The sequence below is a fragment of the Oncorhynchus nerka genome, linkage group LG17 (assembly GCF_034236695.1).
Source record: "Oncorhynchus nerka isolate Pitt River linkage group LG17, Oner_Uvic_2.0, whole genome shotgun sequence".
Lineage (NCBI taxonomy): Eukaryota > Metazoa > Chordata > Actinopteri > Salmoniformes > Salmonidae > Oncorhynchus > Oncorhynchus nerka.
The window spans coordinates 27,040,263-27,064,202 of NC_088412.1; the positions used below are offsets into that span (position 1 = coordinate 27,040,263).

Consider the following 23,940-nt stretch of genomic DNA (forward strand, 5'->3'; position numbering starts at 1 on the left):
TAAATGAAAGCTAGACAGTCAAAGAGCATTAAATTACAAAAACAATAAATGGGACTTAATTTGCAAATTTTGACGGCGAGGAAAAGTAACCAATTTCATTGAAGCTTTTTCCCCACAGATGACCTCCCACACTGGGTTTTGTCTGCAATGAAAGGTCTTGCAAAAAAGGAAGTTACTTTTTGTGTGTGTGTGTATTGTATGAATATTTCCCCTCATATGAAACAAGACTCAATATGAGAGCTTTTGTTTCAGACCAACATGTCAAATATCACCCATACCATTCTAGGGCCGAAGTATGATGCCAGACATCCTATCCTGGGTTTGAGACGGATGTGTTTAAAACGGTCTCTGACTACTTCTATAGCCTCCCTCGGCCAATTCTCACATCTGAATACTACAAGTTGTTTGTCAACATCTTGGGTATGTATACATTTGACAAACTTTTGAATTGAATGCATTATTGTCAAAGGTGAAATTGTATGACACTCAATTTCAATGGTTTCTCTGTTCCTCCCTAACCTAAGGTGTTACTAAAATCTGGATTAAATTTACCCTTCTCTAAGCCCTGCCCCCTTTGGTTACTGTTGAGCTCAAACTGTTCAATTTCATTGTGTATTAAAAGACCGACTACCCCTTGCTAATCAGGAAATTGGATATGTTGTGGTGGACTGTCATTACAATTGCTTCACATGAACCTGGTAATATTATGTTTGTAGTGTGGCTAGCCATTGAATGGCTCTGAATTCGCTCAGCATGGCGCTAAGTAGGTAGAGCTCTCAAATCATACCCTGATGTTGACAGCAGATGGGAGTTGTATTCATAACTTGACTGGTTAACATGCATTTAGAAAAACAAGTTCTATTGAGTGGCTGACTAGCATTAGCATTAGCTAGCTAACCAGCAGAGCTAGCAAACAATGTAACAAAAGTATAATTTCAGATTGGAAGAATATTCCAACAGACTCTGCATTTCAGGAATAAACAGTAGCAAGTGCCCCCCCATTTGAGTGCTGCCATTGGTTGCCCCAAAGTCCAGTGTGGGACTTAGCAAAGGGTCAATTCACCCGTAATGTCATTTGCACTCCATCTTTAGCAACATTTGCAGTTATTTGTAAATTAGAGTACACATCTCAGTACACATCTCAGGTGTGGTTAATGGATTCAGGTTTACATTAGTTAATATGAGTAATGTGAATGGTGTTTTACATTTTCATCCTTCTCTATGAAATGCCTCTGTAAATGGGAAAACAACTTATTTTGGATGAGATATTGTTTGAGACATATCTTCACTCTCCAGTTGAACAATAAGATTGACCATATCTAATACAAGCAGCATGAAACTGCAACTGGTTTATTTGCCTCATAATAGAGGATGTCTCGACTACGCTGTGACTTGTGTTATTACTAACTCGTGTGTCCAATTTAGCCCCCCCCCCCCAAGAAATGTGCCCACTCTTGTTTGTCCTGCCGGCTTCACAAGTTTTGTTTTTGTCTGGTCCCTTGCTAGTTTTATGTGGCTACATTTTGGCTCCTAAAACTGAGGAAAGCGAAAAGGCGCTGTCAGAGCTCTCTGGACCTGTCTAGGCCGACCCTTGCTCTGCCTTCGGTGTCCACTTATGCACAGTACCGGAGTCCTAAGCAAAGTAAGCCTGCGTCTGCAAATCAAACTTTGTCTCGTGCCGAATACAAGTGTAGACTTTCCTGTGAAATGCTTTACTTACCAGCCCTTAACCAACAGTGTAGTTCAAGAAGAAGAAAATATTTACCAAATAAACTAAAGTAAAAAATAGTAAGTGACAATAACGGGGCTATTTACAGGGGGTACCGCGTCAGTGTGTGTGGGTACAGGTTGAGTTCATTTGTACATGTAGGTAGGGATGAAGTGACTATGCATAGATGATAAACAGCGAGTAGCAGCAGTGTACATAACAAATGGCGGGGGAGTGTCAATGTAATAGGCCGGTGGCAATTTGATTAATTGTTCAGTAGTCTTATGGCTTGGGGGTAGAAGCTGTTAAGGAGCCTTTTGGTCCTAGACTTGGTGCTCCGGTACCGCTTGCGGTGCGGTAGCAGAGAAAACAGTCTATAACTTGTGACTGAAGTCTCTGACAATTTTATGGATTTTCCTCTAACACCACCTATTATATAGGTCCTGGATGTCAGGAAGCTTGGCCCCAGTGATGTACTGGGCCGTACGCACTACCCTCTGTAGCACCTTATGGTCAGATGCTGAGCAGTTGACATACCTGGCGGTGATGCAACCGGTCAGGATGCTGTCTGGTGCAGCTGTGGAACTTTTTGAGGATCTGGGGACCCATGCCAGATCTTCTGTGTCTCCTGAGGGGGCAAAGTTTTTTTTGTGCCCTCTTCACGACTCATGGTGTGCTTGGACCATGATAGCTCGTTGATGATGTCGCCACCAAGGAACTTAACTCTCCACCCGCTCCACTACAGCCCCGTTCATGTTAATGGGGGCCTGTTCAGCCCGCCTTTTCCTGGAGACCATGATCAGCTCCTTTTGTCTTGCTCATATTGAAGGAGAGGTTGTTTTCCTGGCACCACACTGCCAGTTCTCTGACCACCTCCCTATAGGCTGTCTAATCGTTGTTGGTGATCAGGCCTACCAATGTTGTCAGAAAACTTAAGGATGGTGTTGGCATCGTGTTTGGCCACGCTGTTGTGGGTGAACAGGGAGTACAGGAGGGGAGTAAGTACACACCCCTGGGGGGAATCAGCTTGGTAGACGTGTTGTTGCCTACCCTTACCACCTGGGGGCGGCACATGAAGTCCCAGGATCCAGTTGCAGAGGGAGGTGTTTAGTCCCAGGGTCCTTAGCTTAGTGATGCGCTTTGTGGGCATTATGGTTTTGAACGCTGAGCTGTAGTCCATGAACAGCATTCTCACATAGGTGTTCCTTTTGTCCAGGTGGGAAAGGGCAGTGTGGCGTGCGATTTGAGATCGCGTCATCTGTGGATCAGTTGGGGCGGTATGCGAATAAGAGTGGGTCTGGGAGGATGCTGTTGTGAGCCATGACCAGCCTTTCAAAGCACTTCATGGCTACTGACGTGCGCTCTACGAGGCGGAAATCATTTAGGCAGGTTACCTTCGCTTCCTTGGGCACAGGGACTATGGTGGTCTTCTTGAAACATGTAGGTATTACAGGAAGAGGTTGAAAATACCAATGAAGATACTTGCCAGTTGGACTTTGTAGTCCGTAATAGTTTTCAAGCCCTGCCACATCAGAGTGTCAGAGCCGGTGTAATAGGTTTCAATCTTAATCCTGTATTGACACTTTGCTTGTATGAAGGAATAGCGGGATTTCTTATAGGCGTCCAGATTAGTGTCCCGCTCCTTGAAAGCGGCAGCTCTAGTCTTCAGCTCGATGCGGATGTTGCTTGTAATGCATGTCTTCTGGTTGGGATATGTACGTATGGTCACTGGGGACGACGTTGTCGATGCACTTATTGATGAAGCCGATGACTGAGGTCGTATACTCCTCAATGCCATTGGATGAATCCCAGAACATATTCCAATCTTAGCAAACCAGTCCTGTAGCATCCGCGTCATCTGACCACTTCCGTATTGAGCGTGTCACTGGTACTTCCTGCTTTACTAGGAATCAGCAGGATATAATTATGGTCAGATTTGCCAAATGGAGAGCTTTGTATGCATCTGTGTAAAGGTGGTCTAGTTATTATTATTTTTTATTTATTTTTCCCTCTGGTTGCAAATGCTGGTAAAAATTTGGTAAAACTAATTTACATTTGCCAGCATTGAAGTCCCCTGCTACTAGGAGCGCCGCTTCTGGGTGAGCATTTTCTTGTTTGCTTATGGCCTTATTGAGTCGGTTGAGTGCTGTCTTAGTGCCAGCATCAGTCTGTAATGGTAAATATACTGCTATCAATAATATAGATATAGAACTCTCTTGGTAGACAGTGTGGTCTACAGCTTATCATACGGTGCAATACCTTGAGACTTCTTTATTAGATATCGCACACCAGCTGTTATTGACAGACACCCCCACTGAGTTTGATGAAGAGTTTGATGAGTAGAAGCTGAGTTTGTCCCAGAAGAGCAAGCCACCATTGCTGATAAGTATGAAGAGACCACAAGCTTTTAGTATTAGAAACTGAAGGTACATTTTGTTCTTGCAGCTAAATGAAAGGTGGGAGGAATATACAGGTGAGATCACCTCCCAATTTAGACTGCAAGTATGTAAAAATTATCTTTAGGGTTGAATTATGCATATTTTATGTTGAGTAATGTGTTTTTGTGTATGTTATTTTGAAACTACTGCAGTAGTTATCTTTAGTGCACCAATTAAGTTACTTTGATTTCTTATGGAGTATAATAAGAGACTAAAGCAAACCAAGATTAGATTTGGTGTTTTTCTGTCAATGTTGCAATTGATCTACATTCATACACTACCATTGACAGAGTATACAGTATTCAAACTTTAAAACGTTTGAGCTTTTTTAGGGATTACATTTGTTACTAAGTGTGATTTGTCTACCTAGTTCATTAGGTTTGTATGAAGTGCTCATAATATTTTGTATCTGTTTCACTTTTTTTATTTTTTCTGGCATTGCACTTTTCTGTAGTTCTTTCATCTAATGTATTTTTTTTTTATTCCATAACATTCTCTTAAAGTTAAGCTCAAACTGCTTTATTATATGTTTTGGGCTTGGGATTTGTCTCTATTTTCTTACCTGGCAAGTTATGTTCAGCCATTTCGGATACAGAAAAGTTTTGCACTATTTTCTGTCATTTTAAATGAATGGTAGCTTTGACCAATCAATACAATTGTTAATATATATATATATATCTGCCATATTATGTATTTTTTGCCATCAATGAAGTCTTAATAAACCTTTTGGAATCCGTTTGATGCATTTTCCGAATACCTCTATGGCTGTATACTTGCCTCAAAGGAAGAGCCAATTACAACAGTTATGAACTTTTGTGTATTATTTCCTTGCCAAGAATCTGTTATGCTACATTCTTAGGAGAATGTCCAACTGTAAAACAAAATGTTTTCTCCTTACCAATTATGCAAATATATTGGCTTAATGTTTTGACGGATGTGGTTTATTTCATATTTGTTTACCTTAGTGTCCTTGTACTGTCTGGCACAAGAAGGGAGAGCTATGGTTGCTACTCAGACAGAAATACTGCCTTGCATCACTATTTACTTTTTAAAATGCACAAATTCCACAGTATCATTGCACTATCCCTGGAAGGATGTGGCAGAGAAATCTCTTATAATTCCAAGTGCATTGCAACCCAAGTCTGACCAACTGACCGCTTCATTCATCTAGATCAGGATGAAGAAAAGGAAGACTGCGTTAATCATACTCATCCGTAACACCCTACAGAGAATATTGATTAAATATAAACTTGTTTTCATCTGGAATCCATCAAATTAGTTAACTAGAGTAGGAACGTCTTTCTCTGACAAAACGTGTAGGACACATATTTGAAACCAAAGATATTGCATAATGAACTGCATAACTTTCCTGTTCACTTCAATGAAGTGTTTGTTGTTTAGCCCCTTTTGTAACCTTTTGGGGCTTTCAGGTGAACAAATGTGGTTCTGGTCTTAATTAGGCTGAGAAATTCCTTGAAGGGGTAGAATTGTGTGGTGGCGGTGGGCTAAACTTCACTGGAAACTGAATGGTCTGGACACAAAGGAACTTTTGTTTCAGAGACCTCTGGTTTGGGGGTAGATTCTCCGACTCCCGGCGCTCTGCATGGGAATGGAACTGTCTATAAAGGCTGCTGCTCACTCCGCATTTCAGACTGGGCTTCCTGCACACAAGCTGTTGATTCTCTAAAGGAAAATGGTTAGTCGGTGAGTAACTCCTTTTTGTACATTTTCCTTCGCTTCGCATAACTTTCCAATACAAGAATATAGTAAGTTGGTGAGTAAGCAAACTTTTTGCAGACTTTCCGCGTTGCGTAACTGACATTATTGAATTATTATTATTATTTTTAAGTATTTGTACCTTCTCATTACTATTTTACTGCATGCTACTGTCAAGCAGTTGAACATTTATTTTTCTGGTCTGAGATTGTAGTTTTTGGTTTTGATGAAGTTAAACTTCACATTTAGGGCAGAATGAGGTACCTCATTTAGATTTTTAGGTTGGGCCAGAAAAGTCAGATCACCAGCCTATGCTTTTGTGAATGGATGTTTATTTTCACTTTTGTTTCATTTTCAGAATTCAGCATCCGGCTGGTGGGTACAAGAAAATATTTGAGACGTGTGGAGAATTGAATGAACCTATTCCTGCTATCGTTGTAGGTAGGTGAGGAACAGGTCTTAGACTCCACTCCCTTTTGGTTTACAAGCAAGAAGGTTGGTGTTATATCATGGCTGAGTGAGGATTGAACACGACAGGGTAACATGGATCATTTCATGCTGTGTTCAGGTGTGATTCCAGAATGGCTGAGTGGCAGTCTATTGCGTCTGGGACCCGGCCTGTTCGAGGTGGGGGCTGAACCTTTCTACCACCTTTTTGATGGCCAGGCCCTCATGCACAAGTTTGACCTAAAGAATGGCCATGTGACCTACTATCGGAAGTAAGCCCCTGCGTGTTGACTTCAGTGATGATGCATAACACGTTTACACACTGACGGTGGTGAAATCTATATTATGAGGAGGGGGCCATGCAATAATTTTACAGTAACACACTGGTAGTAATTGTGGAGTTTTGTGAAATGTTCCCCTCGGCCAATAAATGTGACTGGAATGTTTTGGGCAACCTCAGCGTGGGCTGTTTCTAATTAAAACAGTGACTAAAGCACAGAGACCTTCTGCTCTCAAAGGCTTCTGAAAGCTAAAACAGAAGTGGGCCTATCAATTCCCAATCTGTATGTTCCAAGCTACATGTTAATTGTTTTTAATGTCCAATGCAGCTGTTTTTTTTTTATCTCTAATTTCTAGTTAACAATTCAGTACCTTGTTTTTTTTTTACTGTTTAAATTGAAAAAGTAATTTCTCATGCAAGAATTTTGTTAGGACTGTCTGGGAGTGGTCTGCGTGCGGGACCCAATTGGATGAGCCTAATGAGGGAGAGACAGTATGTATCCTGAAAACTAACGGTTATTGGCAGAGGTTTAAGTCTTTCTTGGTCAATTAACTTTTACCACCTGGTGATGTCGCCAGGCAGGCCAAAACTCCTAACTTTTATTATTTTATTTTCTTTCTTCCCCACCACCTACTCTTACACTAACAGGGTATTATCATTTTCACAGTATTATTTCAACTTCAGAGTCGATGTCCGCGCACCCGTGCAAATCTAATTGGCATAATAAAAAATACCCACAAGTCAGTTTTAGCTAGAGCTATATATTTTTTTGCATTGGACGCGTCTCAATCCACCGCATCCTCCAGTCGCACTTCCGCATCTGCGGTGAAAGGTGACCGAGCTAGAGCGGAGTTTGTCAGACCATAAGACATCCCGAAAATTAGTCGTCTTACAAAATCGTCTGTAGTGTACGCAAATGGGACTCTCACAAACAATGGTGTTTTGCTTTATGACCCCCACAACCATCTTGGGACTTGTCTGAAGTGGGTACAGCTGATCTGACAACTTCTGTCTGGAGTGTCCGAACAGTTTAGGCTACGTGTCATACATGTTGTTTTGCTCTAGGATGCTCACAAGACTCGTCTAAAGGTCCCCCGGCACCAGTTGGGAAAAAATTAATGGAAGTACAGTGTATATATGGAGACTGTTTAGTGCCAAAAATAAGGCACTAAATGTAAAAAATAAAAATAAAAAAAGTCCTGATCTTATATCGCTGATCAAGAACAGACACTTCAGGACCAACTTTCTTTGGATTTTTTTGGGGGACTGTTGTTCCATGTAGTGAAACTGTTATTCAATGTGTTTGGATGGGCTAATAAGGCAGTAAGGCCAAAAATGACAGGGCTTAGACTGTTGAGTTAACCCTTATGTTCCTCTGTAGATTTGTCAAAACAGATGCCTATGTGCGAGCCATGACAGAGAAAAGAGTGGTCATCACTGAGTTTGGAACAGCAGCCTACCCAGACCCCTGCAAAAATATATTCTCACGGTCTGATTTGCTCTAATTTTATGATAAAGTAAAACAATGTCCTCACAATTCAGTTACTAGGCATTACATCAATTATCCACACTTTCCTCATTTCATGAAGCCTTTTCTTCTGTCTTTGTAGGTTTTTCACCTACTTCAAAGGGATTGAGGTGACAGATAATTGCTTAGTGAATGTGTACCCTGTTGGTGAGGATTTCTATGCCTGCACAGAAACCAACTACATCACCAAAGTGGACCCAGACACACTGGAGACTCTGAAAAAGGTATGTGCTGCTCGCCCTGGCTAACATCAGATAGATTGAACATAAGAACTGTCGTACGTCACAAAGGAGAAGTCTCACAAACTGTTTCTCCAGGTGGACCTGTGTGATTACCTCTCGGTCAATGGGGTGACGGCTCATCCACACATTGAAAGTGATGGAACGGTGTACAACCTTGGGAACTGTTTTGGGAAGAACATGTCATTGGCCTACAACATTGTCAAAATTCCTCCCACACAGAAAGGTTAGTTCTGCATACAGCATTGAGACTATTTTTCTTGAAGTGAGATGTCCCTAAATTAAGTGCATTGGGTCTTGTCTTTTTCTGATGCTTGTTTTCAGACAAGTCAGATCCCATTGCAAAGTCCAAGGTTCTTGTGCAGATACCCAGCAGTGAGAGATTCAAGCCCTCGTATGTTCATAGGTTAGTGACATCGTTGATTGAGTTCACATTCTATATTGGAACATTTGTGCTTATTACATTTATTTCAATGCTTTTTCTGTGTCGTCCATCAGCTTTGGAATGACAGAAAACTACTTTGTCTTTGTTGAGACTCCAATAAAGATCAACCTTCTAAAGTTCTTGACTGCTTGGAGCATCTGGGGCACAAATTACATGGATTGCTTTGAGTCAAACGAAACCATGGGTGTAAGTAAACTTGTAGACCACTATTCTCTAACTGTATACAAAGCCTGTTAGCGTTTCACTTTTGATTAATATAGTGCCAATATATCAATCTCACTATTACAAATGTCTTCATCACCAGATAATAGTATTTTTCTTATATAGACATGGTTCCATCTGGCTATGAAGGACCCAGCTAAATACATAGAGCATAAATTCAGGACCTCTGCCTTCAATCTCTTCCATCACATCAACAGCTATGAGGACGATGGCTTCATCGTTGTTGACCTGTGCACTTGGAAAGGGTAGGTAATTGACCAGTTGTTGTAATTACTTGATAATAACATGTACCAGACACTTATCCAGTGCCCCTTTCTTTTGTTTGGTTTCAGTCATGAGTTTGTCTACAACTACCTATATCTGGCCAACCTGCGGGAGAACTGGGAGGAAGTGAAGAAAGCTGCTATGAGGGCACCTCAACCGGAGGTCCGGCGATACGTTCTGCCCATAGACGTCCACAGAGTAAGCTTTGTGCCCTTATTCTTGTAATTTCTGAAATAAGTAGTAATCACTGCTTTGATGTTATCATCTCAGGATAGAGGACTATATCAGTGAAGTCTTTCCCTTTTGTACTTGCAGGAGAAACAGGGGAAGAATTTGATATCCCTTCCATACACCACAGCCACTGCAGTGATGCGCAGTGATGGAACCATCTGGCTGGAGCCTGAGGTTCTGTTTTCTGGACCACGACAAGGTAACCCACACACAGCGTGTTTCATTACACTTTAATGGTTCCCCTATTCTTATACCATCTGATGCCACTAACGATCTGTTCTTTCATATCATCAGTCGTAAGATTTTCCTTATTCTGTAGAATCAGTCATTGAAAATCCTTTATCACTGCAGCATTCGAGTTCCCTCAGATCAACTACAGTAAGTTCTCTGGGAAGAACTACAGCTATGCCTATGGACTGGGTCTGAACCACTTCATCCCTGACAGGGTAAGTATAGCACGCAGGCGAGAACTAGTAGTACATTATTCAACTCTGATTAGGTTTATGATTAAAACTAACCTGCTGATAGTCATTCAGGGAGTGAGTTTGATTGTGTCCTGCTCCAGATTTGCAAACTGAACGTGAAGACCAAGGAGACGTGGGTGTGGCAGGAGCCAGACTCGTACCCCTCAGAACCCATCTTTGTGCAGACCCCAGACTCTGTGGAGGAAGATGACGGTAAACAGAAGGGTTTTAGGCGATTCTATTATATCACAATCTGTTGTCTAACATTTCAACTGGATCAGGTGGCATGAATTACCATACCTAAGCAGTGTTAGGTTCTAAATAACAGGATCAAAACTGACGGACAACTATAAAAGCTCAAACCAAGTTTATTCACCCAATGTGTCAGGCAGCTGAACAGACAGACATGTTCCCACCAGCACAAGTGTGTGTGTGTGTGTGTATATACAGTTGAAGTCGGAAGTTTACATACACCTTAGCCAACTACATTTAAACTCAGTTTTCACAATTCCTGGCATTTAATCCTAGTAAAAATTCCATCTTAGGTCAGTTAGGATCATCACTTTATTTTATTTTAGTTCATCCACCTCTGGCCTGCTCGCCTCCCTACCACTGAGGAAGTACAGTTCCCGCGCAGCCCAGTCAAAACTGTTCGCTGCTCTGGCCCCCCAATGGTGGAACAAACTCCCTCACGACGCCAGGACAGCGGAGTCAATCACCACCTTCCGGAGACACCTGAAACCCCACCTCTTTCAAGAATACCTAGGATAGGATAAAGTAATCCTTCTCACCCCCCCCCCCCCTTAAAAGATTTAGATGCACTATTGTAAAGTGGCTGTTCCACTGGATGTCTTAAGGTGAACGCACCAATTTGTATGTCGCTCTGGATAAGAGCGTCTGCTAAATGACTTAAATGTAAATGTAAATTTTAAGAATGTGAAATGTCAGAATAATAGGAGAGAGAATTATTTCAACTTTTATTTCTTTCATCACATTCCCAGTGGGTCAGAAGTTTACATACGCACTCGATTAGTATTTGGTAGCATTGCCTTAAACAATTTAAACTTGGGTCAAATGTTTTGGGTAGCCCTCCACAAGCTTCCAACAATAAGTTGGGTGAATTTTGGCCCATTCCTCCTGACAGAGCTGGTGTAACTGAGTCAGGTTTTCTAGGTCTCCTTGCTCGCACACGCTTTTCCAGGTCTGCCCGCAAATTTTCTATAGGATTGAGGTCAGGGCTTTCTGATGGCCACTCCAATACCTTGACTTTGTTGTCCTTAAGCCATTTTGCCACAACTTTGGAAGTATGCTTGGGGTCAATGTCCATTTGGAAGACCCATTTGTGACCGAGCTTCAACTTCCTGACTGATGTCTTGAGATGTTGCTTCAATATATCCACAATTTTACTTCCTCATAATGCCATCTATTTTGTGATGTGCACCAGTCCCTCCTGCAGCACAGCCCCCCCACAACATGATGCTGCCACCGCTGTGCTTCACGGTTGGGATGGTGTTCTTCGGCTTGCAAGCATCCCCCTTTTTCCTCCAAACATAACGATGGTCAAACAGTTCTATTTTTGTTTCATCAGACCAGAGGACATTTCTCCAAAAAGTACAATCTTTGTCCCCATGTGCAGTTGCAAACTGTAGTCTGGCTTTTTTATGTCGGTTTTGGAGCAGTGTCTTCTTCCTTGCTGAGCGGCCTTTCAGGTTATGTCGATATAGGACTTGTTTTACTGTGGATATAGATACTTTTGTACCTGTTTCCTCCAGCATCTTCACACGGTCCTTAGCTGTTGTGATTGATTTGCACATTTCGCAATAATCTGTCTGTAAACAATTGTTGGAAAAATTACTTGTCGGGCACAAAGTAGATGTCCTAACCGACTTGCCAAAACTATAGTTTGTTAACAAGAAATATGTGGCATGGTTGAAAAACAAGTTTTAATGACGCCAACCTAAGTGTATCCTAAGTGTATGTAAACTTCCGACTTCAACTGTATATGTGTATCTATCTCCAGCCCACAATATGGGGGAAGTCTCCTCCTTCCCTCTAAATATTACACATTTATTGCTAGGCAGGAAGTTAAGTGATGTGGGTAATAAACTGTTCCTTCTCGCTTAATGGGACCTGAACTGAACTCGGCCCCATTCCTCACTAATCCACAGCTCTCCACCCTTATCAGTGACCGCAACCATATACGTTCCTCCTACAGATAACCATTCACTTCTGTTCTAGAAACCAGACTGTGGCCCTTTCCATAGGATACCTGATGATTTAACCGTATTTCAAGTTTATAAGTCCGAACCCATCAGTGGGATTCACCTTAGTGTGACGTAAAATGCTGACATACCGGCAGTATACAACTTGAAATACAAATGTAGGTGTGCTTCTCTCGCACACTTCTGGTTTTGTGGTTGTGATACTGCTCTCTTTTCCTCCTTCTAGGGGTGTTGTTGAGCATCGTGGTGAACCCTGGAGCAGACCAGAGGCCAGGGTACCTCCTCATCCTCAATGCCAGAGATCTGACAGAGATTGCACGGGCTGAGGTGGAGGTTATCATCCCTGTCACCTTCCATGGAATGTACAAGCCTTAGAACCACTTTCTCAACACATCTACAGAACAATCATAATACTAAAACTGTTGGATTATACTTTACACAAGACATCTAGTTACAGTGCATTCGGAAATTATTCAGACATCTTCCCTTTTTCCACATTTTGTTAACGTTACAGCCTTATTCTAAAATTGATTAAATAAAAATAGTTCAGCAATCTACACAAAATACCCCATAATGACCAAGTGACATATTTTAGACATTATTGCAAATGTATTTATCAAAATACAAATACCTTATTTACATAAATATTTAGACATTTTGCTATGAGATTTGATATTGAGCTCCGGTGCATCCTGTTTCCATTTGTCATCCTTTAGATGTTTCTGCAACTTGATTGGAGTCCACCTGTGGTAAATTCAATTGATTGGCCATGATTTGGAAAGGCACACACCTGTCTACATAAGTTTCCACAGTTGACGGTGCTTGTCAGAGCAAAAACTAAGCCATGAGATCGAATGAATTGTTCGGAGAGCTCCGAGACAGGAATGTTGAGGCACAGATCTGGGGAAGGGTACCAAAAACTGTCTGCAGCATTGAAGGTCACCAAGAACACAGTGGCCTCCATCATTCTTTAATGGAAGAAGTTTGGAACCACCAAGACTCTTCCTAGAACTGGCTGCCCGGCCAAACTGATTAATCGGGGGAGAAGGGCCTTGGTCAGGAAGGTGACCAAGAACCCAATGGTCACTTGGACAGAGCTCTAAAGTTCCTCTGTGGCGATGGGAGAACCTTCCAGAAGGACAAACATCTCTGCATCACACCACCAATCAGGCCTTTATGGTAGAGTGGCCAGAAGGAAGCCACTCTTCAGTAAAAGGCACATGACAGCCCACTTGGAGTTTGCCAAAAGACACTTAAAGTACTCTGACCATGAGAAACAAGATTCTATGGTTTGCTGAAACCAAGATTGAACTCTTAGGCCTGAATGCCAAGCATCACATCTGGAGTAAACCTGACACCATCCCTATGATGAAGCGGGAAAGCAGCATGATGTGGGTATGTTTTTCAGCAGCAGGGACTGGGAGACTAGTCAGGATCGAGGCAAAGTACAGAGATCCTTGATGAAGTCCTGTTGCGCTCTGGAGCAGGTTAACAACCCTAAGCATACAGTAAAGACAACGCAGGAGTGGCTTCGGGGTGTCTCTGAATGTCCTTGAGTGGCCCAACCTGAGCCCGGACTTATCATATCAAACGTCTTTGGAGACCTGATAATAGCTATGCAGCAACGCTCCCCATCCAATCTGACAGAGCTTGAGAGGATCGGCAGAGAAGATTGGGAGAAACTCCCCAAATACAGGTGTGCCAAGCTTGTAGCGTCATGCCAAGAAGACTCAAGGCTGTAATCGCTGCCAAATGTGCTTCAACAAAGTACAGAGTAAAGGGTCTGACTATTTAGGTAAATGTGATATTTCAGTTTTAAAAAATTGCAACATTGTCTACAAACCGGTTTTTGCTTTGTCATTATGGGGTGTTAGGTTCTAATTCTCAGAGTAAATAACTCAAGGACACTAGAGAAGCTTAGCCAAGTTGAATTCTTCCCAAAGGGTCGATACAGCTGTAATTCAGACATGGCTTCCAAGGGAGGGTTGCATCATTCTTGCTAAGCAGGGAACTAAGTGATATGAGCCTTCAACGGTTTCTCCCCTTATCAGTACTGTCACATGCGATTGTTTTCCCTGCACTCAGTCCCTCCCAAGCTTCATCAAGCTTCATCATGGCACCCCTCATTTCTCTTTCGTAGCTAATGTTCCTATACTTCTGAGTATAACAATGTTCTAAGTTTAGCCCTGAATCCAAAAGGGGTATTGAGCGTAGATTGAGGTGGAAAAAAACAATTAATCCACTTTAGAATAAGGTTGTAACATAACATTGTGGAAAAAGTCAAGGGGTCTGAATACTTTTCAAATGCACTATCATTTGAGTATCTATTTGTTGAGGCATCGCTGGTGTTGCCTATGGAATGTACTGTTTGATCATGTAGCCTGTTCATTTGCTTAGTCCACATAGTAATGTAAACTCAGAAAAAAAAGAAACGCTCCTTTTTCAGGACCCTGTCTTTCAAAGATAATTCATTAAAATCCAAATAACTTCACAGATCTTCATTGTAAAGGGTTTAAACACTGTTTCCCATGCTTGTTCAATGAACCATAAACAATTAGTGAACATGCACTTGTGGAACGGTCGTTAAGACACTAACAGCTTACAGACGGTAGGCAATTAAGGTCAGTTATGAAAACTTAGGACACTAAAGAGGCCTTTCTACGGACTCTGGAAAAACACCAAAAGAAAGATTCCCAGGGTCCCTACTCATCTGCGTGAATGTGCCTTAGGCATGCTGCAAGGAGGCATGAGGACTGCAGATGTGGCCAGGGCAATAAATTTCAATGTCCGTACTGTGAAACGCCTAAGACAGCACTACAGGGAGACGGGACAGACAGCTAATCATCCTCGCAGTGGCAGACCACGTGTAACACCTGCACAGGATCGGTACATTCGAACATCACACCTGCGGGACAGGTACAGGATGGCAACAACAACTGCCCCAATTAAACCAGGAATGCACAATCCCTCCATCAGTGCTCAGACTGTCCTCAATAGGCGGTGAGAGGCTGGACTGGGCTTGTAGGCCTGTTGTAAGGCAGGTCCTCATCACCAGCAACAACGTCACCTATGGACACAAACCCACCGTCGTTGGACCAGACAGGACTGGCAAAAAAGTGCTCTTCACTGATGAGTCGCGGTTTTGTCTCACCAGGGGAGATGGTCGGATTCGCGTTTATCGTCGAAGGAATAAGCGTTTCACCGAGGCCTGTACTCTGGAGCGGGATGGAGGTGGAGGGTACATCATGGTCTGGGGCGGGGTCACAGCATCATCGAACTGAGCTTGTTACCATTGCTGGCAATCTCAACGCTGTGCGTTACAGGGAAGACATCCTCCTCCCTCATGTGGTACCCTTCCTGCAGGCTCATCCTGACATGACCCTCTAGCATGACAATGCCAACAGCCATACTGCTCATTCGGTGTGTGATTTCCTGCAAGACAGGAATGTCAGTGTTCTGCCAATGCCAGCGAAGAGCCCGGATCTCAATCCCATTGAGCATGTCTGGGACTTGTTGGATCGGAGGGTGAGGGCTAGGGCCATTCCCCCCCAGAAATGTCCGGGAACTTGCAGGTGCCTCGGTGGAAGAGTGGGGTAACATCTCACAGCAAGAACTGGCAAATATGATGCAGTCCATGAGGAGATGCACTGCAGTACTTAATGCAGCTGGTGGCCACACAAGATACTGACTGACTTTTGATTTTGACACCCCCTTTGTTCATGGACACATTATTAAATTTCTGTTTGTCACATGTCTGTGGAACTTGTTCAGTTTGTCGGTTGTTTAATCTTATGTTCATATAAATATTTACACATGATAAGTTTGCTGAAAATAAACGCAGTTGACAGTTCTTTTTTTGCCGAGTTTGTCTTAACCTTGACCCTGTAACTGTGTTGCATAATGAGGCCTAGTGCTCATTAGCTATAATGGAACCATGTTCCATTATGTCTGCACCGCATAATGAGAATTTACACCAGACCTATTTGAGATTTCTATGGTACATGTTTCAACTTGTATTTACAAATGTATTCAGCTACTTTTATACAAATAAACAAAATTGCATTGATAGTGTTATTATATTCAAATCTCAACAAAAACATTTTTGTGTGATGGTACACATTGTTTAGCTAATTAGTTCCTCTGTAAAGGTGTTTTGTCAAATAGAGATTTAACATTATACTTCTGCTAAAGGTAATTGTTTAAAATAAAAAAACAGTGAGTCAGCTTCACACAGAGTAATGGCGTACTTAATTTGTCTTTGGAGAGCTGGTATTCCTGTTTGATTTTCAGGTAATTACTCAACCTGATGAGCATGAAGAAAAACATGGAATGGGCAAGTGCAAACTGATCAGGATTTCCACTCAAAGGATTTGCAACACTATTTTTTTCGTTAACCTACCAAGTGACATTCAATAATCCTGCATTTTAAACGCAAACTCCAAAATAATGACTTGTGGCCAGCGCCAAATAAACTATGCCATTATGTAATGGTTTTGGTTTTTCTAAAGAAAACCTCAACAGCTGCTTCCAGTCAGTGAGGACCAGCCAATACTCTGTGAACCTATATAAGTGTCAGGTATGATTCTCAAAGATTTACCTTCCCCGTGTCCTGGGGAAGAATCACTCCATCCCAGAGTCTGCCAGACGAAGGACGCAGAGCTCTCCTTTAACCTAAAAGGATAAACGCTCCTGGTAGCCCTTTACACTCGTAACATTATACGGGTTGAAAATGGCAGATTTGGACTCTGATAAGCGCCTAAATTGGAACGCAGTGGCTGCAAAGTAACATACTACACATGACTTCAGAGTTCTGGCTCTGAGCTTTCCAGCGCTGTATGGGTCTTGACTGACCGCTGTTCTAAACTTGAACACTGCATGCGACAAGAAGTTGGCAAGTTTTTGGTTTCCTGTGGAAATTGCTGTAAATTACGAGGACTATGTATTTTGAAAGGATGAGGATTATAATAAATACTGCTTTGTCATACAAACAAGCCTGTGAATCCGAACGCTCACACTACATTTCCATATAAAACCATTGCTATATACAGTGTCAACGTTTATGATCACTATGTTTGATGTACAGTTACAAGATGACATAGCATTGGGTTGTCCTCAACAGAATGAGCCTATATTTGTTGCATTGTTAAGAAAATGTGCTGTGGACCAATCATCTGAATGCACACGACTCCATTCTATGCGCACCAAAATGATCTGTTTCTCAGAATTTCTTTGTGAAAGCCTAACACTGTAAGATATATTTTATAATTTAGCTAGTCATGTTGGCAATAGTACAAGCTTTAATAGTACAAGCTTTCATGTGGGCTTTATGCCCACATGAATCAGATTGCAATTTATAATGGACTGTTTTTGGATTGCGTAAACAACAGTAATTGTGTAAAGATGGCGATGCAGGGTTGTGTTCCAAACAAAACAACTACAAGTGTTTTTGCTCTAATTCCCCACTGACACAGCTAGGAGAGCTAAAAAAAACAAAGTTGAAGACTTCTTTTGAGTCATAAAAAGTGCCTTGAAATTACATATTGGGGAGGTGTGTGGCCACTTGGAAACACCAGTTAGCCTCTCACTCAAACCCTTGTAATTTGGGGGTTTTATGTTGCACCAACCCCACATTTAACAAGAATATTCTTATGTTACTTATGTTAATGTTACTTATGTTAATTTCCCCATAATCTCCAAACTGTTCCCTTTTAATTGCTACCATGGTTATGTGTATGCTTTCCATATTTCTTTCCATATTTTTGCTTTCCATATTTCTTTCCATATTTTTTCCATATTTTTGCTTTCCATATTTATTTCCATATTTCTTTCCATATTTCTTCCTGAAACACAGGAGATAAAGAAAACCACACACAAAAGACAGGGACCAGTTTACTTAGTCTTTTCAATATATAAAGGAATTGATGTCTAGGCACAAGGCAGATTTTCATAGTGACTACTACTGGCAATATTGGACAAACCATAGCATAACTGTCAGGGCCATGGCGACAGTGATTTTTGGAAAAGAGACATGCCACAGCAGACGTCATGGAACCCTGAGCCTTTAGTCTGTTGGTCTCTGCCTACAGGAGAGAGAGGATAAATACTCACAGATCTGTTCCATGACTAACACCAGCCAACCTTTTTAAGACACTGACATGAAATTCCACAGCCATGTTTAAGAATGAGTGTGAGAACTGAGCGCATAAGTGTCTGCTAAATGACACATGTAAAATAACAGCTAATGAAACATTCTGATGACATGGCGTTTTGAATTCAAGACCTGATTCTAATCATAGTGCTATATAACAGAGCTGGCTGAGTTCCACAGGAATGTCTGTGTGTTTACAAAGGCATGTTGAGATGCCTCACTGTGCTCCTCTTCACCAGTTGTTGTGCTTCATAACAACATGTTGTTTTATTCTGTGGTGAATGCTCAGGGTGGCCTGCAGTGCCACACCTGGGTTTAGAAAAGGGTCCACTCTGGCGTTGGAACGGTGTTCTGTAGAAATATCAGGGGGATGTCTCGCTGGTCACACAGCTAGACAGAGTGGCTGCCTTTCAATGATGCATTCTGCGTTAGCTCCCCATTACTCGCCACATTGCCAACCTGATGCCTGAAGAAAAACATTCAAATCAGGCAATTACACTTGAATAAAATGTATTGCCTTTATAAAAAAAATGTACTTTAAGTGGAGTTTTTAAGAATGAAAAACTAAAGTAAACTTTCTGTCAAGATTTATTAAGGTTTTCAACAAGTCATTTCTGTTATCCTGACCGACTGTTTGAGCACCATCACATTTACATTACATTTACATTTAAGTCATTTAGCAGACGCTCTTATCCAGAGCGACTTACAAATTGGTGCTTTCACCTTATGACATCCAGTGGAACAGCCACTTTACAATAGTGCATCTAGGTCTTTTAAGGGGGGAGAGAAGGATTACTTTATCCTATCCTAGGTATTCCTTAAAGAGGTGGGGTTTCAGGTGTCACCGGAAGGTGGTGATTGACTCCGCTGTCCTGGCGTCGTGAGGGAGTTTGTTCCACCATTGGGGGGCCAGAGCAGCGAACAGTTTTGACTGGGCTGAGCGGGAACTGTACTTCCTCAGTGGTAGGGAGGCGAGCAGGCCAGAGGTGGATGAACGCAGTGCCCTTGTTTGGGTGTAGGGCCTGATCAGAGCCTGGAGGTACTGAGGTGCCGTTCCCCTCACAGCTCCGTAGGCAAGCACCATGGTCTTGTAGCGGATGCGAGCTTCAACTGGAAGCCAGTGGAGAGAGCGGAGGAGCGGGGTGACGTGAGAGAACTTGGGAAGGTTGAACACCAGACGGGCTGCGGCGTTCTGGATGAGTTGTAGGGGTTTAATGGCACAGGCAGGGAGCCCAGCCAACAGCGAGTTGCAGTAATCCAGACGGGAGATGACAAGTGCCTGGATTAGGACCTGCGCCGCTTCCTGTGTGAGGCAGGGTCGTACTCTGCGGATGTTGTAGAGCATGAACCTACAGGAACGGGCCACCGCCTTGATGTTAGTTGAGAACGACAGGGTGTTGTCCAGGATCACGCCAAGGTTCTTAGCGCTCTGGGAGGAGGACACGATGGAGTTGTCAACCGTGATGGCGAGATCATGGAACGGGCAGTCCTTCCCGGGAGGAAGAGCAGCTCCGTCTTGCCGAGGTTCAGCTTGAGGTGGTGATCCGTCATCCACACTGATATGTCTGCCAGACATGCAGAGATGCGATTCGCCACCTGGTCATCAGAGGGGGGAGAGGAGAAGATTAATCGTGTGTCGTCTGCATAGCAATGATAGGAGAGACCATGTGAGGTTATGACAGAGCCAAGTGACTTGGTGTATAGCGAGAATAGGAGAGGGCCTAGAACAGAGCCCTGGGGACACCAGTGGTGAGAGCGCGTGGTGAGGAGACAGATTCTCGCCACGCCACCTGGTAGGAGCGACCTGTCAGGTAGGACGCAATCCAAGCATGGGCCGCGCCGGAGATGCCCAACTCGGAGAGGGTGGAGAGGAGGATCTGATGGTTCACAGTATCGAAGGCAGCCGATAGGTCTAGAAGGATGAGAGCAGAGGAGAGAGAGTTAGCTTTAGCAGTGCGGAGTGCCTCCGTGATACAGAGAAGAGCAGTCTCAGTTGAATGACTAGTCTTGAAACCTGACTGATTTGGATCAAGAAGGTCATTCTGAGAGAGATAGCAGGAGAGCTGGCCAAGGACGGCACGTTCAAGAGTTTTGGAGAGAAAAGAAAGGGATACTGGTCTGTAGTTGTTGACATCGGAGGGATCGAGTGTAGGTTTTTTCAGAAGGGATGCAACTCTCGCTCTCTTGAAGACGGGAGGGACGTAGCCAGCGGTCAGGGATGAGTTGATGAGCGAGGTGAGGTAAGGGAGAAGGTCACCGGAGATGGTCTGGAGAAGAGAGGAGGGGATAGGGTCAAGCGGGCAGGTTGTTGGGCGGCCGGCCGTCACAAGACGCGAGATGTCATCTGGAGAGAGAGGGGAGAAAGAGGTCAGAGCACAGGGTAGGGCAGTGTGAGCAGAACCAGCGGTGTCGTTTGACTTAGCAACGAGGATCGGATGTCGTCGACCTTCTTTTCAAAATGGTTGACGAAGTCATCTGCAGAGAGGGAGGAGGGGGGGGAGGAGGATTCAAGAGGGAGGAGAAGGTGGCAAAGAGCTTCCTAGGGTTAGAGGCAGATGCTTGGAATTTAGAGTGGTAGAAAGTGGCTTTAGCAGCAGAGACAGAGGAGGAAAATGTAGAGAGGAGGGAGTGAAAGGATGCCAGGTCCGCAGGGAGGCGAGTTTTCCTCCATTTCCGCTCGGCTGCCCGGAGCCCTGTTCTGTGAGCTCGCAATGAGTCGTCGAGCCACGGAGCGGGAGGGGAGGACCGAGCCGGCCTGGAGGATAGGGGACATAGAGAGTCAAAGGATGCAGAAAGGGAGGAGAGGAGGGTTGAGGAGGCAGAATCAGGAGATAGGTTGGAGAAGGTTTGAGCAGAGGGAAGAGATGATAGGATGGAAGAGGAGAGAGTAGCGGGGGAGAGAGAGCGAAGGTTGGGACGGCGCGATACCATCCGAGTAGGGGTAGTGTGGGAAGTGTTGGATGAGAGCGAAGGGAAAAGGATACAAGGTAGTGGTCGGAGACTTGGAGGGGAGTTGCAATGAGGTTAGTGGAAGAACAGCATCTAGTAAAGATGAGGTCGAGCGTATTGCCTGCCTTGTGAGTAGGGGGAAGGTGAGAGGGTGAGGTCAAAAGAGGAGAGGAGTGGAAAGAAGGAGGCAGAGAGGAATGAGTCAAAGGTAGACGTGGGGAGGTTAAAGTCGCCCAGAACTGTGAGAGGTGAGCCGTCCTCAGGAAAGGAGCTTATCAAGGCATCAAGCTCATTGATGAACTCTCCGAGGGAACCTGGAGGGCGATAAATGATAAGGATGTTAAGCTTGAAAGGGCTGGTAACTGTGACAGCATGGAATTCAAAGGAGGCGATAGACAGATGGGTAAGGGGAGAAAGAGAGAATGACCACTTGGGAGAGATGAGGATCCCGGTGCCACCACCCCGCTGACCAGAAGCTCTCGGGGTGTGCGAGAGCACGTGGGCGGACGAAGAGAGAGCAGTAGGAGTAGCGGTGTTGTCTGTGGTGATCCATGTTTCCGTCAGTGCCAAGAAGTCGAGGGACTGGAGGGAGGCATAGGCTGAGATGAACTCTGCCTTGTTGGCCGCAGATCGGCAGTTCCAGAGGCTACCGGAGACCTGGAACTCCACGTGGGTCGTGCGCGCTGGGACCACCAGATTAGGGTGGCCGCGGCCATGCGGTGTGGAGCGTTTGTATGGTCTGTGCAGAGAGGAGAGAACAGGGATAGACAGACACATAGTTGACAGGCTAGAGAAGAGGCTACGCTAATGCAGAGGAGATTGGAATGACAAGTGGACTACACGTCTCGAATGTTCAGAAAGTTAAGCTTACGTAGCAAGAATCTAATTGACTAAAATGATTAAAATGATACAGTACTGCTGAGGTAGGCTAGCTGCGTTGTTGACACTACCCTAATCAAGTCGTTCCGTTGAGTGTGAAGTTTCTACAATGCTGCTATTCGGGGGCTAGCTGGCTAGCTAGCAGTGTTGGTTACGTTACGTTGCGTTAGGAGAACGACAATAGCTGGCTAGCTAACCTAGAAAATCGCTCTAGACTACACAATTATCTTTGAAACAAAGACGGCTATGTAGCTAGCTATGTAGCTAGCTACGATCAAACAAATCACACCGTTGGGACTGTAATGAAATTAAATGAAAATGTGATACTACCTGTGGAGCGAAGCGGAATGCGAAAGTTCTATTCAGTAGACGTTGGCTGGCTGTTGGCTAGCTAGGAGTGTCTCCTACGTTAAGGACGACAAAATAGCTGGCTAGCTAACCTCGGTAAATTAAGATAATCACTCTAAGACTACACACTCTAAACTACACAATTATCTTGGATACGAAGACAGCAAAGACAACTATGTAGCTAGCTAATACTACACTAATCAAGTCGTTCAGTTGAGTGTGATAGTTACTACAGTGCTACGGTAGCCGGTGAACGTATGCTAGCTGGCTAGCTGCTAGGCAGATAGGAGGACGACGAAATACGATAATAACGCAATTATCACTCTAAGACTCCACACTCTAAACTACACAATTATCTTGGATACGAAGACAGCAAAGACAACTATGTAGCTAGCTAACACTACACTAATCAAGTCGTTCAGTTGAGTGTGATAGTTACTACAATGCTACGGTAGACGGTGAACGTGTTGGGCAGATAGGAGGACGACGAAATACGATAATTACGCAATTATCTTTGATACAACGACGGCTATGTAGCTAGCTAAGAAGAAATTGCTAAGATTAGACAAATCAGACCGTTGTACTATAATGAAATGTAATGAAATGTAATGAAAAAGTTATACAACCTGCAGACCGAAGGAGACCGAAGCGCGGATGCGACCGGCTCACCTGATCAAGATTGCAATACCCTCTGCATCTAGAATATTCCACTGCCATCGCAATGAGCCGCTCTCAGAGAAGCTCTTTGTAAAAGCAGATGAAAGCTGGCTAAAGAGACTTATTTTCCTTGTGTTCTCAATTCTCATTCAAAAAGATTGCCCATCTTAATCTGGTTCTTGTTTTGGTAGGGAAAGATATGATTGGTCAGAACACACCAAACTGATTTGCAAATTAACAGGGTTAAACTTTGGGCAGCAGGTAGCCTAGTGGTTAGATAGTTGGGCCAGTAACTGAAAGGTTGCTAGATTGAATCGCTGATCTGACAAGGTAAAAATCTGTGGTTCTGAACAAGACACTGTTCCTAGGCCGTCATTGTAAATATGAATTTGTTCTTAACTGACTTGTCTAGTTAAATAAAGGTTAAACAAAAAAAATACTTTATTGTCCTGATGCTCTTTTGTTGAACATTCTGCTTAAAAAATGTGGCAGGTCATTAATATTTTATTTGAACATAGATCATTTAAGAGGTTCCAATATGCATGTACTTTATGAAGCAATGAAAGACTGCATGAAAATATAATTAAGTTAGTTGTAAAAGTATTTTTGTTTCTCTGGGTGTGCCTCTTTACTGCATTCTCTCCACCCACTTCTTTAAGTATTAAAGTATTAAAATATACCTGCAAGGGCCACCATAGTCAGAAGGCTGGTACAATACAGCACAAATGGAAAACTAGTTGATACACTGACATTGC

General features: G+C 43.3%; 1 protein-coding gene across 1 annotated transcript; it reads left to right on the forward strand.

Annotated features, from left to right (window-relative positions):
• The first annotated feature begins 1,481 nt into the window (after positions 1–1,481).
• On the forward strand, positions 1,482–16,270 carry LOC115145473 (retinal Mueller cells isomerohydrolase). Its single transcript, XM_029687008.2, has 14 exons — positions 1,482–5,850; positions 6,221–6,303; positions 6,431–6,581; positions 7,971–8,078; positions 8,200–8,341; positions 8,435–8,582; positions 8,681–8,762; positions 8,855–8,987; positions 9,129–9,268; positions 9,356–9,485; positions 9,603–9,717; positions 9,870–9,964; positions 10,084–10,195; positions 12,431–16,270. Exons 1-14 carry the CDS (start codon positions 5,840–5,842, stop codon positions 12,577–12,579), a joined length of 1,599 nt encoding a protein of 532 aa, XP_029542868.1. The 5' UTR covers positions 1,482–5,839; the 3' UTR covers positions 12,580–16,270.
• Positions 16,271–23,940: the final 7,670 nt, after the last annotated feature.